The sequence below is a fragment of the Gracilinanus agilis genome, chromosome 1, assembly GCF_016433145.1.
Source record: "Gracilinanus agilis isolate LMUSP501 chromosome 1, AgileGrace, whole genome shotgun sequence".
Lineage (NCBI taxonomy): Eukaryota > Metazoa > Chordata > Mammalia > Didelphimorphia > Didelphidae > Gracilinanus > Gracilinanus agilis.
In genome coordinates, this window is record NC_058130.1 from 681,002,247 (window position 1) to 681,019,932 (window position 17,686).

Below are 17,686 nucleotides of genomic sequence, written 5' to 3' on the forward strand. Positions count from 1 at the left end.
TCTCTCTCTCTCTCTCTCTCTCTCTCTCTCTCTCTCTCTCTCTCTCTCTCTCTCTCTCTCTCTCTCTCTCTCTGTAGGAGTGATGCTGTGAGATGATTCAGATAGCCCAAACACAAAGAGGACAGAGAATTGGCTTTCTGGAAACATCCTGTCCAAGGCAATTTCAGCTCTGTCGCCTACACAAGGCAAATATTCAACTCTAAGTGTTTTTTTAATCTTTGTTTTAAGCTCCAAATAGCAATCATAGCCTTGGTGCAGGGAATTTCCTGGGGATTAATGACCAATTGAGTTTTTTCAATGGGGTTTTGGGTGATCAGTGTCAAGTGTCATCTATGCCATAATTAAGCCCTGGGAAGCAGTCCATTACTTGCTCATTATGACTTAATTAAGAACAGCTTGGGGGAACATTGTCTTGGGAATGGGGTCCAAGGTATGAATTCTACTTCTTGTTTTTAATGATAGCAGTCACACCTTTCCCACAGTTTGGAATAAACTATTGTTCTGTCTAGTGAGAGAAGCCATAGTCCCCAAATCAGTCCCATCATTCTAAAACCATGCTACTCATGGCTCCCTTGTTTTTCTAATAAGAAAGTGATAAATGCCATATGTTCAGGATGAACTGAGTCCCTTTACAAGTTTGAAAGACATTTGCTTGTAAGCAAATTCCTACCTTTCATTTAATCATGATTAATAACATTATTATTATTATGTTATCATTATAACATCCTCTAGAATGGAAGCTATCTGGCATCTAGGAAGTCATACTAGTGAAATTCAGATTTTAAAACATTCTACCAGACTGGGAAGGCATTGAGTAAAATGCAAGTGAGAAGACAGTATCTGCTTTCTGTGGACCAACTAACTACTTCTAGAAAGCCTCATTTTCAATAACATGGCTACTGTGTGGCACATTTTTTGATCATGGAAATCCATTGGAAAAAATACAAAATGGTCCTCAGTTCTGTTTGTCTCCATTCTACTTCTGTAGTGATGGTGGCAGAGGGTGCCAGAAATCATAATTTTTAGAACATTATCTTAACTATTAGCATTATAGATGTGAAATCCTTGTCCAGTGACCAATGAGTGGATGTAATATTGATAGAACTAAATCTTAGCAAGGTTGACATTCTTGCTATAAATGAAATTAGAAGATAAAAGGAAATTGCATCTAAATGGGGGGATGGTTCACAGATTCTCTCTTAGAGAGGCACATAAAGGAGTTTATGGAATTGGTACTTGTGCTCATTCAAAGGCAAAAAGAAGCATAATTTCATGGGATATCTGGTCATTTTCATCTTGTATTGTACAGCTCACGATAAACATTGTCAAAGAGGATGACCATGAAGGTCATTGTAGCTTCCAGAAGATGAAGAGGCAGAAAAATTCTGTGAAGAACTCAATCAGACCTTCCAAATTAGATTGTTAGTCAGTGATTTCAATGCAAAGATGAGCTTAGGGGATGACAGTGAAAAATAGGCTGGAAAACATAGATAAAGATGAAAAAATGAAAGAAGCCAATGACTTATAAGCTCATGTCTGTGGATCATGTATAGTTAAGATGAGATTCATGTGTTGCTGGGTATGCCACACATCAAATTCTGGTGTAGAGTGAATCCAGTGTACGGAGGAAGAAGCACAAAGCTGGGTTAAGACATCAGGACTGGACTTCCGCTTTTATTGAAACAGGTAGACCCAGAGGAGGAAATTTTATCAATATTGGTTGGCATCTGCTCTGCAAATTAAAACCCCTGAGATATGCTTGAAGCAGAGAAAAATTAAGTGACTTGCCAAGGATCATGAGCATGGTCAATTAGCATGATCCAAACTCAGAATTTAAACCTGGGTCTTCCTGCTCCTTTACTGTGATACCTAAGCATCAAATAAAACAGTTTTGTCAGCATCAGTTGGCAAGAAGGGGGTCAGAGACCCACGATAGTGCTACACAGTGAATTATTACATAAACTGTAGCATTCACTCTACGGCCAGGCAGACGGGTAGTTTTTAAGCCTAATATTATGAGAGAGAAGCAGCTGGAGGAAATGGCTGACCCAATCTATGTCAGAGCCTCTGGCAGCCTGAGCATGTTAGTAGGAGAGAAGAAAACAAATCTGCCAGGGGATGATTAGGGTACATGCTTAGCGAATCGTTTTTGGAGAGCAAGAGAATGAGCCTGGTGGCCAGCTCTAAATCATAGGATTATTCCAAAGTCTGCCAGCTGCTGCTGCTACCATTTCATTCATAAATCTTCCCCAGGTATAATCCCTATGGAAAATGCCCTTGCTGGAAAGCAAAAGGCCATAAGCATAGCCCTGAGAGTGCTGAGGAACTGAAGCCACAAATATTCTACCAATTTTCTTGGGTTTGTATCTAGAGCATGATATACACCAACAACAGAAGAAGTGTAAGGCTAGAGCTAGGGTCTGAGTAAATAGGCATGATTGTGGCTAGGATCCAGAATTGGAAGCTTTGGTTATTGAAGTGCTATGCTACTCAATCTGCTATCTTCACATGTACACAAACACACACACACACACACACACACACACACACACACACCCCTCTAATTCTGGAGATCAAGATTTCTAGAGTAGGTGCTTTTCAAGTATCTCCTCTGAGAAGTCAGATAGACAGAGAGGCATATTAGATAGCTAGATGGAAAGCAGGTCAAGACCTGGAAAGAATAAATGAATTGAGTTTTTAGGAGAAGGCTTTGGATATCTACAAAACACTTCTGGCATGAGGCCAATGTTTAGAAATATCGGCTTCTCTCCTCTACCTGCCACCTATTTTTACCCCCAGCCTTGTCCCCCAAGACTATCAGTGAATAGGAATGCAAAATGTCTTAAGTGACCTATCCTTTCCTGATTTGTCTATATAGTATCAAGTTTTGGATGGACCTTATGGGCTCTCTAATCCGAGTCAGTGATTTTAAGTGATTTGTTCAAGTTCACATTGGAAGTAAGTGGCTGCCACCATAATCAGCATTTTTTTCTAATGTATCAGGGCAGGGACTATAACTCATTTAAAATGTTAATTTTGGCATGATTCTCTTTACACAGTAGGTTTTTATTAAGTGTTTGTTCAATTGTTAAGGAGAACTCCAACATGCCATTCATAAGGAATTATTTTAATGGGGTAAAATTGTATACTTTAGAACCTAGTAAACAGGGAAGAGAGGAGAATATATCCAAATAAGCATAGTGTTCCCATTCTCCTCCTCATCACCCCGCCTCCAAATTTTAGCCCTTCAGTAGCAGTCGATCCAGCCAGCCTACAGGTTCCTGAGAATAGCATTAATGGTCATCAAGGGAGGAAACATTTAAGAGTATACAGTGTGCAAGGCACCAAGCTAATCATTGGAAAACAAAAAAAAGTAAAACAAAACAAAACAAAATAATTCCTGCTCTGAAAGGACTTGTACTTTGACAGGAGAGACAACATGAAAACAAACATGTACAAACATGATTTTGCATAAATTTAAAAGAGAAAGCATTAGTATTAAAGAAATTGAAGAAGGTAAAATTTTAACTGGGTATTGAAGGTTACCAGCAAAATTGGGAGACAGAGATGAAGAGGGCAAGCATTCCAGAAATAGGGAACAGTCAGTGAAAATTCCTGGAGAGGGACTTGAGAGTTGAGAAACTAGGTAGGCATGAAGCTCAAGACTATCATTGCAACCCAAGGAAGAGGAATTTTAGAGAGGTATCTTAACACCTGTAATCCAAGAAGAATTTGCAGTTGGTTCTGGAATATGTTTTCTATTGGATATTTGAGCATGATTGCATGTGACACTCTAGGAATTTCATAAACTATGTAATGAAGGTGTCAACTTCAGTCAGGAAGACTGGGCAGCTGCCTAGCTTCTCTTCACTCCCTCTAGTCACCTCTTCTCTGCTTCCTACTCTATCCTGAGAATGGATATCATTGTTTCTTAGACCAAAAAGAACTCTTACTTTCTCTGTGATCTTAAGTGTCCTAGCTACTGATACCCTGTTCCTTCTTAATTTTAGAAAGTCAGTTGATTAGTCAACAAACATTCATTAAATCCTTATCCTTTGCCAATTGGGAATACGGAGAAAAGCAAAAAATAATAAGCTCTAAAAGTAGGCAGAATTTATAGGGCTGCTCCCTTAAATTCATTTAGTAATAAGATGTTAAGGAGTTTGGAAGTTAGAATTTCAGAGATGGGAGGGATCTCAACAGTTATCTACTCCAACCTCCTCATTTCTCAGAGAAGGATACTATTCCTGCCCACATGGACGGGCACACATATAATTTCTTAAATATAAAAATCATAATATCACATGTCGAGGGGGTTGTAGAAAAAAAGAGTCCCTCACTAGAAGTCAGGGACTCTGCATTCTGGTCCTATCTCTGTCATTAAATAGGTTTAGAACCTTGAACAAATTACTTCCCCTTTATTAGACTCAATGTTCTTGTCTCTAAAATCAGGGGGTTGGACTCAATGACCTCAAAGATATCTTTTAAACCTGGAATGCTATAGTCCTTGTCTGAAATGCTTATTGCTTCTGGCTAAGATGACTGCCTGAATCGAGATAGGTTGCCCAATTTCCTGAACTAACTCTAGCTAAAATCTGAAATTCACATCAGATTGAACAATGGTCAAGAAATCCAATGAGGAACCACAATCAGTGATTTTTTTCCAACCTGGAACTGCATAAAAAGTTAGCCAGCAGCCCAAAGACAATAAAGAATGGAGGCCAACAGAAAAGCCAATGTGGGTGCAAGTAAGTCCAAAGACCTCCAGAGACTACTAGAGAAGGGCCTCTTTTCCAGTACATACAAGAGTGTAAGGTGTACGCTATAGGGTTCTCTGCGCAATCCCACAATTCTGAGCAAGAACCCCTTCTGACAAAGTTCCAGAGTGCTTATAAGACTACAGTAGGGGTCCTTGAGGAAAAGCATCAACCAGGTGCTATCACTATGGGTGCAGCAGTGACAGAGAAGCATGAAAACTCTCCAACTATGAGAACTTGGGTGGAGGGTGCTCTAATATCCTTAGCATTCTGTCCTGAGCAGCCATAAAATTCCCTAATGATCCAGTCATCTGAACTTCAAAGATCCATGAGGGCTGTAGGGGGACAGAGGGAGGTGGAAGAAAGGAGAAGTAGTTCTTGGGGGTGGGAGACCAGTCAAAGAACCCAGAGTAATCAGGATGAGATTAAGAAGTGCAGCAAGACATGGAGCTTGGCCTCAGCAAAAAGCCCCAAATTCAGGAACTACAGCGGGAGAGTTGAAAAAAAGCAAAGAAAGCACATTACCAATATCAAAAAATATTGCAAATCCTTCACAGGAAAGAATGCTTTAAAACAATTGTAAGTAGTGAGTCAGAGGAAAAGAAACAAAGATTTTTCTACAAGAACTACATGAATACCTAGAAGAAATGAAGCAAGAGATTAAAAAAAAAATAAATGCTTTGGAGGAAAGAATTGGAAGGTAAATAAGTGCTATAGGAGAAAGCAGTAAATTTTACCCAAGTAATGGATTATTTGGAAACTAGAATAGACAAAACATAAATCATTACTTCGTGAGATAGCACAACATATTAGGATAAAATCACAAGATGGAAAAATATGTAAGATATCTGACATCAAACAAAGTAGACTTGAAAAAAGGCCAAGTACAAAGAATTTAAGAATCACTGGTTTCTCAAAAACCATGTTAAGAAAAGAAATCTAGACATATTTTAATACAGCAGACATAAAAGCTGCCTAATTCTATTAGAACCAGAGGACACTTGCAAGAACCCCAAAAGGAAAAGTTTCAGGAATATCAAATACAAAATCCAGAGCCCCCACATCAAAGAAATAAAAAAGACTTCCAGCATTCAGGTAGAAGGAGTTCAAAGACCCAGGAACTACAATAAGGGTCTCCTAAGAAAGATCTGGAAATGTCGATTATAAATGAATGGAGATCTTGGAATACAATATTTCAAAGATCAAGGAATGTTTAGAGCAAAGAATAACTTGCCTTGAAAAACTGTTTATCATCTCATGGGTGTGTATGTGGGGAAACAGACATTTAATGGAATAGATGGCATTAAAGCATTTTTCATGTAAAGATCATACTGAATAGTAATTTGAAATGTAAGAATAAAATTCAAGAAAAATCCAAAAGGGAAAAATGTATTTGAACAACCTAAAGGGGCCATAAAATAACGCATTAATAACATTCTTCTAGAAAAGAATAATGATGGTAGCATTTGTGTATAATCTGCAAAGTGCTTTACCTATGTTATCTCATTTAATCTTTAAAACTCTGAAGTCAGTGCTGCTATTATTCTAATAATGAGGAAATTGTGACTGAGAGTGGTTGTCATTTTCCCCAGGTTCACAAGGCTAGTATCTGAGATAAGATCTGAACCAGGTCTTACTGATGCCCTGCAGAATCTTAATTTCTTGAAAAGACATTGAAGAAGTCAAACAAACAAACAAAAACGAACAGAAGATTCCAAGATCCAGGATCCCAAGGTTGGTTGGTTTTGATTTGAGAGTTTTTAGAGAGGAAAGAAAAGGGAAGATACTAGTTATGCACTAGGGTGGAAAGGAGGAATAAGAACTTTCTATTTCTCATAATTTGTGTATTTAAGAAGAGTATATCTGAAAAGTACAAAGGAGAGTTGAACACACATTAATACATTAAGTAATAAACATTTATTAAGCATCTACTATACGCCAGGAACTAGGCTGGGGATTCACATGTAGTTTGGTGTAGAAACAGAACAAACTGAGCAGGGAAACAAGGAGGATGTAGGGAGGATACTTCAAAGTATAACTCAGGTGACATTTGCCTTTTCTGATCTCTCAAATCTAAAATGCTTTTCCCACTCTGAATTATTTCATATTTACATCAAACATATTGTTTCCTCTCAATAGAATGCAAGCTCCTTGAGGTTGGGCAGTATTTGATTTTTGATTTTGTAATCCTAATGCCTACTATAGGGCCTGGTGCAGAAAAAGGGCTCTATAAAGTTGAATAAATAAATGAATGAATAAACAGATTCTCAAAAGAGCTCTTTGACATACTGTTGATGGGCAGGTATGATATCTATTTTATTAGCAACTTTGTCATTGGTTCCTTCCTCTTCCATACCACCAAGAAATGAGAAGTTGCTAAGTCCTATGGATGCTACCTTGAAAATATCTCTGCCATCTGTTTTTGAATCTCAACTCCCACTGCCACCATCCTGGTCTGGATTTCCTTACACTTCACTCATACTTTTGAAATAGAGTGTTGTTCCTGGAGTCAAGAAGACCGAAGGAGTTCAAATCTGGCCTCAGGCACTAGCTATGTGACCCTAAGGGCAAGTCACTTAACCCTTTTTGCTTCAATTTCCTCATCTGTAAAATGGAGAAGGAAATGGCAAATCATTATAATATCTTTGCTAAGAAAACCCTAAAAGGAGTCATGAAGAGTCAGAAAAGACTGAAAAATAATTGAATAATCTTGCTGTGTCTAGCTTTTCCATGCTTCAATCTATCCTTCAAACAGCTTCTAGGAATATCTTCCTAATGCACAAATCTGTCCATTTTACTCCATGCTCAAAAACCTTACTGCTCACAGGATTAAAATATAAACTTCTTGTTATGGTATTTAAGTGACTCTTTAATTTGCCTCTAACCTACCTTTCCTAGGGATATCTTATTGAATTCTCCTTTATTTACTTTATGTTTCTGACAAACCAACATAGATTTTAAAATTAATACTCAGTATCTCCAAAGTATAATATTTATAAAGATTTATTAATATTTAACTAGAGAACTAGAGAAAACAGAGCGCTCACCAAACCACACTCATGTGGAAAAGAGAGCAAGAGAAGCGTTACCCAAAACTTATATACAATCATGTAAAAGATGCATGTAAACAGAAAAGAAAAGGGAAGTTTGGGGCAAGGTAAGAATTCTGGAAGATGAAGTCTAAAGGATACAAAATTTCCACTTACACACCAAATAACTGATACCTAACTTCATTTTAAATTCTTTTCCCTTTTCATATTACTCCAGATCATCCTTTCCTGAACGGGAGGGAGGGAATGGAATAAGTATTTATATGGTGCCCACCAACTGCCAGGCACTATGTTAAGTGCTTTTACAAATGCTATCTCATTTGCTCCTCACAACATCTCTGCATGTTAGACACAATTGTCATCCCCATTTTATAGTTCAAGAAACTAAGGCAAACTCAGGTGAAGTCACTTGCCCAGATTCATATAGATACTAGGTGTCTACGGTTGTATTTTAATTCACATCTTCCTGATTCCAGGTCCAGTGCTCTATTTTCTGCATTACTAGCTATTTCTAGTACTTCTGAAATGTCCTCCCTTCTTGTCTGTGCCCATTGAAATCCTTGTTAAACTTCAGGGCTCAACGTAGGTTCCATCTACTCTAGATACCCTTTTCAGTTTCTATTTGCATATCATACCTGATTCAATTCAGTTCAATTTAAGAAGGAGCATTTTGCAGGGAATGGAGATCTGGTGTTGGAGTCAGGGAGACTTGGATTTTAGTCCTGCATCTCATGGTACTGACTGTGTAGCCCATGGCAAGCACTAGACTACTCAGTTTCCCAATAAACTCCCTATATCAACACAATACCACCTCTTTCCCTCCTGCCACCAAAATAAAAATAAGAAGAAAAAGTCTAATTTGTAAAAAATAAAAATAAACATAAACACCTGCAACATGCAAGACATTAATACTGAGGATAAGTGATGGTAATTTTAAGGAACCTTGCCTTGTACTTTGCACAAGCCCAGATCAACTAATATAGAGGCACCTTTCTTCTCCATATTCACCCATAATGGGTGAGAGTAGCCTCTTCTGACTCACTACGTAGCCAGAACAGATTGTGTCATTAAAAGTGGTCAGCCTGGGACCATTGCTTTCTTTCCTGCCCCTGCTTTCTTGTTGCTTTCCAAAGTAGGAGCATCTCAGTTCATCTCCCTTGGTGGGCATGATGAACTGAACTGGAGGCAGGATACTTTCTCACCACTTCTCTTTTAAACTGGCTCAGAGAACTGAGCCTGGTAGTGGTTTGTTTTTCTCCTATTTTGTTTTATTTTCCTCATTTTCAGGTAGAGGCAGAAATTCTTACTTGACCTGAAAGTTTGAGTCATGGAGATCTTAAAGCAAGAAGAGCAAGCAGTATATTGTAGTTGGCCAGCCCTAAAGGGAAGCCCTAAGCAGCCAGGAGAAGTATTATGGGGAAAACCAGGAGAATTAACTTAAATATTATTTGTGGGCTCAGTGGGGTGAATAGGAGACAGGAAGGGACAATGAGTAAGACTTTACAAGCCAGGGAATCAGGTTTAACTCTAAGGGGAATGACCGTTGACAGAAATGGCAGTTAAGCCTGACTAACTGTCACTCTGCCCACCCAGCCTGGAATAACCTCAAAATGTTAAATACATTCAATGAGAACTTTAAAATACTAGAAAACACACAGGGAAACAGTTTAATTATAATATGAGGGGATAGTAGAGGGGTTGAGGTGAAACTATATCTAACTGCCCAGGACTGGAGTCAAAAACCTAGCTTCTGCCAGGTTTGACACCTTTCCTGGAGTTCTGGGGGGACTTTATAATACTTTATAATACCATCCTGAACAGATGTAGAAGCACTTACTTCATTATCTCTGTCCTTCTCTAAGAAATGTCGAGCCACATGACTTGGCAGGATGTTACGAAGCATGTTCTCATTGTGCTCCCTCAGCTCTTTCATCTCATTGATCTCCTCTTTGGCCTGAACACGCCAGAGGAAGTCCAGACGAGCCGTATATTCCAGCTGTACATGTTAAGAGAGGGAGGAAAAGGATGGAGAGGGAAACAGAAAGGAAAAAGTGTAAAATTCTTAGGCATCTAAGTTAAATCCATGTAGGAAGATGGCAAGACTTCTTTCTCTAGTGTTTCATTTGTATTCAATTTGGCTACAATCTTCTAAAAAGTAGGAATATTGGGTAGATTTTCTTCTAAGATCTCTTCTGCTGTTGTAATGGAAGGAAGATACAAGATCAGAGAACCTCACAATTGTCTTTTAGTCCAACTCAGTGGAGGAATCCCTTCCCCTTCTTAAAACATTCCTAACAAGCATTCATTCAACCACTGCTAGGTCTTTTCCAGGATAGAAACTCACCAGTGCCTAAGATAGCCCATTTGTTTTTTAAAAACTCTAATGCTTAGGATGTTATTGCTTATAATAGGAATGGAAATCTATCTATTTCCTATTACTTTGTCATTAGTTCTAGTTCTGTACTCTGGATACTCATAGGTTAGTCTAGATGGGCTCTGAAGTTCTTTCCAACTTTGAAATTCTATTCTTCTACCTCTTAACTCAAGATTTATCCCTCTTTTTTTACTGTACCATAAAGTCTATTCATGCACATATGTATGGAATTGAATTAAAAGCTATTTAATTAGGTAGGAGATAGAACCAAGTACATAACACAGAGGGAACTGATTTGCAGGTTTGAATTAGATTAGATGGTCGCTAGAGTTAATTTTACTTATGAAATTCTGCTTCTCTATTTCTGTCATTTTTGTAAACAAAAATTATTCTAAAAGTAAACCAGGAAAAAAGCATCACATTTGAAAATACATTAGTTATAGGTAGTTTTTTTTAAAAAAAGTACATAATAGGGGCAGCTGGGTAGCTCAGTGGAGTGAGAGTCAGGCCTAGAGACAGGAGGTCCTAGGTTCAAACCCAGCCTCAGCCACTTCCCAGCTGTGTGACCCTGGGCAAGTCACTTGACCCCCATTGCCCACCCTTACCAATCTTCCACCTATGAGACAATACACCGAAGTACAAGGGTTAAAAAAAATAATAAAAAAGTACATAATAGATTTCATGTTAAACTTTCAAAGCTGTTCTGCTTTGTCATTATCACCATCTGTTCTATTCATTTTAAAATGCTACATTTACCTTCTTTTTCCTTTTCTTTTTTTATCTCCCTTCTCTGCCCTGAACCTCTACCTCAACAAAAAAAGCACAATTCTTGTAACAAAATATCATAGACAAGCAAAACAAATCCATACACTTGCTTCATTCAGAACTATCTGGAATCATGTCCAAAGAATTATAAAAATGTGTATAGGTTTTGACCTAGCAATACCACTATCAGTTTTATTTCTTAAGGTGATCAGGGAAAAAGAAAAAGGACCAATATGTTCTAAAGTATTTATAGCAGTTCTCTTTGTGGTGGCAAAGAATTGGATATTGAACCAATGTCTACCAGTGTGGAATGTTTAAACAAGTTACAGTATATGATTGTGATAGAATACTAAGGCACCATAAGAAATGATATGTAGGTTAATTAAAAAAAACATGGAAAGACTTATGTGAAATTATGAAGAATGAAATGAGCAGAAATGAAAGGATATAAATATAGCAACAGAAGTATTGTTTGAAGAATGATTTGTGTATGTCCACCTCCAGAGAAAGAACTAATAAATAGAAACAAGTTTTATATGCATATACATATATATCTTTTTTTTCAATAAATGCCTTCTCTAATGAGGGGATGGAGATATCGGGGAATTATAACAAACAAATAAATAAAAAAAACTTATTTAAAAAAAGAACTGTCCACAACTCTTCTTTCAGGAGATATGTAGCATGCTACCTTATAAGTTATAATCTAGAGTTATAATTATAGTTTTGTTTTTTTTAAACCCTTACCTTCTGTTTTGGAGTCATTACTGTGTATTGGCTCCAAGGCAGAAGAGGAGTAAGGGTAGGCAATGGGGGTCAAGTGACTTGCCCAGGGTCACACAGCTGGGAAGTGTCTGAGGCTAGATTTGAACCTAGGACCTCCCGTCTCTAGGCCTGTATAATTATAGTTTTGATCAGAGTTCTTAAATTTTTCAAAGTTGTTTTTCTTTATGTTATAGTTGTTATTATATAACTTGTTCTCCTGGTTCTGGTCAGTTCTTCATCAATTCATACACATCTCCCCAGATTTCTTTGAAACCATTCATTTGTTATTTCTTAGAGGATAATAATATTCCATTATATGAATATACCACAATTTGTTTAGCCATACCCAGTTGTTAGGTACCCTCATAGTTTCAAGTTATTTGTTAGAACAAAAAGTTCAGTTAAAATATTTTTTACATATGAGTCTCTTTCCTTTTTCTTTTAGCACTTTGGGGAAAAAGTCTAGTAGTGATGCTGCTGCTTTAAATGTTATGCACAATTTAGTGTCTTTTGGTTGGACAAACTCTTAGTTACACCAATAATGTATTGGTGTAGTCCTCCAATATTTTCCATTTTCCTTTATTGTCATCTTTACCTTTCTAATAAAATTATGAGATGATTTGTCAGATATTTGGAGACTTTATCATGTATCTCCTTTTCTAAAATTTTAAGAGCATAAATTGTGACTGAGTGTACTACAAAAGTAGCATCTGAACCACAAGAATATCTGACTTAAACACATTAAAATAATCCCATGCTTAGTTGGATCAACCATTGTGTAATTAGAGGAAGGTAATGGGTAACACCTCTCAACTCTAAATGTCACTTTTATTAACAAAAACAAAACAAAACAAAACCTTAGTTTCTGTCTTAAAATCAATTCTAAGTATTGATTCCAAGGCAGAGGGGAGGAAGGGCTAGGCAGCTAGGGTTAAGTGACTTGACCAGTATGTCTGAGTCCAAATTTGAGCCTCCCATCTCCAGGTCTAACTATCTATCTACTGGGTTACTTAGATGCCCCTAAATGTCACTTCTAATAGAGCTTGAAATAGGGAAACATCTGAGAGAGATAGAGACAGACAGACAGACAAGGGCTATAGCTGAAAGAACTAAAAGCAAAAGACCTTTGTTCCAGTTCTACCTCTGATTCTTACTACTTGGATGACATTGGGAAAGTCATTTAATCTCCCTAGGCCTAAATTTTCTCAACTATAAAATGAGGAGATTGGACTGAGTGACTTCTGAGATCCCCTTGAGCTTTAAATCTATGATTTTTTTACTTCCAGGGAATAACTGTTTTCCATGAAGAAATTTTAAGACAAGGGAATAGGTTTTTTAAAAACTCAATAGGTAAAAAGTAATGAACATGTGAGGTATATAAATAAGCTAATATTATAATTGAATTATAATGCAGGCTGACTGCAATAATATGGTGCTCAGTATCAGATTTTTAGGTTCTAAGACACTTTCTTTTAGAATGTAAAGGTTTCAATTTACTTCATTAATAAAAATATAAAAAAAGAAAAGGAAAAATGTAAATTTCTGACATTGAGATTTTCTATTATATTCCATTGTGTCTGAATGATTTCTCCAGGAATATCTGGTGAAAAAAAAATGGGAACATTAGAAAATTTCTCTGAAAAACAAAACAATAATCTGACAACTCAAAAACAATGACATTTGGGAAAATGCTAAAAGTAGAAAGTAAAATATAATCAATTCTTGAGCACTGATGAGTTAGAAGTGAGTTAGGCCCTTTTAGGGGTTCAGATACATGGCAGACAGAGAGCTCTGTATCTGAAGTTAGAAGAGACAAACTTGATTGAAATCTTAGCTATGATATTTGGTATGTGTGATCTTAGAGATATCATCAACTCAGGAACTCAACTTTCTTTAGTGAAAGAATTAGTCAAAGGAAGGGGTCTGGCCTAAATAAGGGATTCTTAAACTTTGCAGTCTAGTTAAGCCTTAGATCCCTGCTCAGAATAAAGTTTTCAAATAATTGATGGAAATGCTAAATTTATTTAGAAATGAATAAAAATGTAAAGGATGTATTATCCTTGGCATAGATAATCTCTAAGGCCCCCAAATACTACGAAGTTTATTTTCCGCATCTTTAAAATGAAGGCACCAACTTTTGTACTAAAATTCTATATAAATAAGATTTATTATTTTCAGAGAGAGTAAGGTTTCCGATCCCCAGGATAAGTTCTCAGTAGCCTACCTATCTTTTAAAGACTTTTAAGTGTTCTCACTCATTATTTTGGTCATTTTGCTTTACTTATCTGGGGAGAGTAGGGATAGTAGAGGGGATAAAAAGAGACAGAGAGAGAGAAAGGGAGAGAGAGAGAGACAGAGAGACAGAGACAGAGAGACAGACAGAGACAGAGAGCCAAGGATAGAAACAGAGAGATACAGAGAGAGAAAGAGGCAGAGAGACAGAGACACACAGAGAGAGAGAGAGGCAGAGAGGTAGGGAGAGAGAGAGACAGAGAGACAGAGAGAGACAGAGACAGACAGAGACAGAGAGACAGAGATGGGACAGGCAGAGAGAGAAAGACAAGAGACAGACACAGACAGTGTGTCCCAATCATGTTGAAGTCAATTCAAAAGCTTGGAAGAAAAGGAAAGGCTAATATAAGAGTTTGATTGAAAGCCTTGAGTCCTCCCTAGGCCATGAAAACAACAGAGATATTAGAAAGAGGTCACAAAATGACATTGTATTCCATCTTATTCCCACTCCTATGCCTTCCTTTAGGAGACCTGAAAGTGTCTTGTATATAACCTCATTCATCCTGTCATATTCCATGGGGCTGCATGGCAGGTCCCTTTTCCTTCTATGGTAAATGATGAAGTAAGGGTAGAGGATGATTCCCTCCCCTGCTCACCCCTTGACCCTCCCATTCATTCAGGTCCCCAAGGCTTTTCTGAGTGAATCATCTGGGGCTGGAAATGCAACCAAAATGTGCTGCTTCCCAGCCTAATCTTTCCTTCCCTAGCCTTGGAGGTGGGAGTGTTTAGCATATCGCTTTCACCTAGATACTAGATGAAATCTCCCAATTATTGAGTTATATAACTGCCTTGGTGACTTTGCAGATTTCTATTTACATCTGCTCCACAGTCTCTATTTCTGAGTAAGAGGGATCAATGGGTATTATTAAGCACTTTAAGAAAAATTGAGAGACATGTGAGTCACAAAGAGAAAAGAAGGGTACCAGGTAACAAACTCAGGAGTGGGCAGATGCTGAGCTGTATGGGATTCATTGAACTTGGAAGATGCTATAATTAGATGACAATTAGCATGATGCACTTCAGAGGAGGATTGTGTTTAAGACAGAGACTTACTGAACTGGGAGTCAAAAGACTGCACAGATCCCAGCCCCAGTTCTATAACTAACAGCCATGAGACCTTGGGCAAGTTCCTTATCCTATCTCCCTCTCACTATCTTCAAAAGAAGAAAACAAGTCTGAAAAGTACAAATTAATAGCACTTTCTATTGACTTTACTTCACTTATTTGAAATAATGTAAGCTCCTTGAGAATAGGAACTTTTATTTTTGTTATTCTAAAGTCTCGTAGAGTACTTGGTACTTTGCTGGTGAGTCATTTCAGACATATCTCACTTTTCATGACCCCTTTTGGGGTCTTCTTGACAAAGGTACTGGAGTGGTTTTCTATGTCCTTTTCCAGTTCATTTTACAGATGAGGAAGCTGGGGCAAACAGGGTAAAATGATTTGCCCAAGATTATGTTGCTAGTAAGTGTCTGAAGATGGATTTGAACTCAGGCACACATCAGGTAATAAATAAATGTTTGTTGATTGAATGAATGGATTTTCTTCAACATATCCTGACATGGAAATTGGCTTTTCTTCCCCCTTGGTTATCACCAAGAGTTCCATGGGAAGATGCAGGGATAGTATGATGGGAAGAAGCACTGATTGTTGAACTGATTTGAAGTAACAGGATGTGGGTTTAAATTTCAATTCTGTCAGTTACTAGCCATGTGACTATGAGTAGGTCACTTAAAGCCTTGATTCCTTCCTTCATAAAATGGGGATAGTGATGTTTGTCCTATCTCACAGTGTCCCTGAAAACGACAAAGGTGACCTGTGCTTATTTGCCCTCTTCTCTAGTTATCAGTCATAAAGTTAGTCTGACTTTCTTTGAAGGATAGTTTTGAAAGGAGTCGTACTGAAGAATGCCATGTTCAATGTCCTGTACTGTGTTGTCTAAGAGATGATACAAAGATGAACAAGACATGGTCCCTCAAGGATTATTCATAAAGACACATTTGGGTGCTTTGGGATAGGGTGATGGAGAACCTCCAACATAAACTGGGAATATCAAAAGGAGCTAGTTCTTTGAGCTAAGGCTATTATTTTTAGCTGCTGACTCAAGATAAATTTAGATGGATTCTCAAAATTTGGTTTAATTTTTACTATGCAAAAATATTGAAAAAAATCCAGGAGTTAAGTCCTAGAGTATTTTTTAAAGTCACATAATGCACACAGAGTATTTGTACTATTTGACAATTTTCATCACCTGGTTTGAGTTGCCTGGAAGGTACTTCCTCCCTGAGTTCTGCCTCTAAGAATCCCCAGTTTTTTATTCAAAGTTCAGCTCAAGTCCCATCTCCTACACAAGGATTTTTTTTCCTTGTTTCCCTAGAATTCAAATGCTAGCATCATCCCCTCACTTGTCTTTATTTTATATTTTTACTTGTACATATAAATATGACAAATAACATAACATATATGCATATGTGTGCATAGATATGAATGCATACACATATACACATAGATATATCCATATCTATCTATATCCTTCTATTTGTATAGTTATATATACACACACACACACATATATATACAACAGTAGTATAGTTATATTGATGTAAAACATATAAACTAATATAAGATCTATTTATGTATACATTATATATTAAATATATTTATATATGTTATATAGAAGTTATGATATTTACAAATATATTTATCTCTTTATTATACATATGTATGTAAGTGCTTATGTGAGATGGGTGCTATTATTATTCTCATTTTGCAATTGAGGAAACTGAGGAGACAATGGCAAAGTAAATTGCCTAAGATGATACAACTTGCAAGTGTTTGAGACCCAGTTTTGTATTCAAGTCTTCCAGGCTCCAGATCCAGTGTTCTATTCACTGTTCATGGCTAGGATACCTAGAGTGCCTGTAATGAATGGTCAGGGGCCGAATGCTGGTAATAAGGCTAGAAAGGAGGATGGTGTTAGTTGAAAGGATGGAATGAGCTGTACCCAGGCTGAGCTTGAAACTTGTTATACATGTATCAAAGATCCAACCCAGGTAACTGAGCGTCAAATGAAACTCTCACTTCTAGACACCAGGCTCCTTTAAGATATCAAATTACTAACCCCTTCCCTTATTGATAACAGAGTGAAGGGAACAAGGCAGTGGAAAGAGGGTTAGGAAGTACTGAGAAACTAAGGGTGAAAGGTTTATCTGACTCAGGTTGCTAATAGGTCTTGTCTGGATGGTCTTTTCCTCACCCAGGGCAGGTAGCCCTGGGTCAGAGTGATGTGATTTCTGGATAATAAATAAAGTTAATCTTTGACTAAAGGTTTGCCAGTGGTGCTGATAGTATTGATAAGTTGTCCTGTAGGATTGGTTAAAGGTTAGGTTAAATTGGTTAGGCCTAAGCTACCCAAGTTCTCACTCCCACCACCCGGGCCCCAGGGGGTAAGGGAGAAGTCAGGGAAGAACAGAACACAGCCCTGGGTCTCCAGGGCTTTATATACCCTTGGCTCAACTGGCAGTTGGTGTTTTGCCCTTTGGCTCATGCCTCCGTCAACATTCCAACCAGGGCAACTGACAAACATGACAAAGTTAATAAACCTGTATTACATGCCACTATAGCTCTCTTTCAAGAACTACTGAGTATACCATTTAGTTCTCAGTGTTCTCACTCTGTTTTAA

The 17,686-nt window shown here is 37.5% G+C and overlaps 1 protein-coding gene across 1 annotated transcript in view; it reads right to left on the reverse strand.

The window, feature by feature from the left end:
- Positions 1 to 17,686, reverse strand: part of ADCY8 (adenylate cyclase 8) — a 345,650-nt gene that overhangs the window by 29,080 nt on the left and 298,884 nt on the right. The window contains exon 14 of the mRNA XM_044669210.1: positions 9,645 to 9,803. Within this exon, the coding sequence (XP_044525145.1) occupies positions 9,645 to 9,803 (159 nt within the window). The remainder of the gene's footprint in view (positions 1 to 9,644; positions 9,804 to 17,686) is intronic.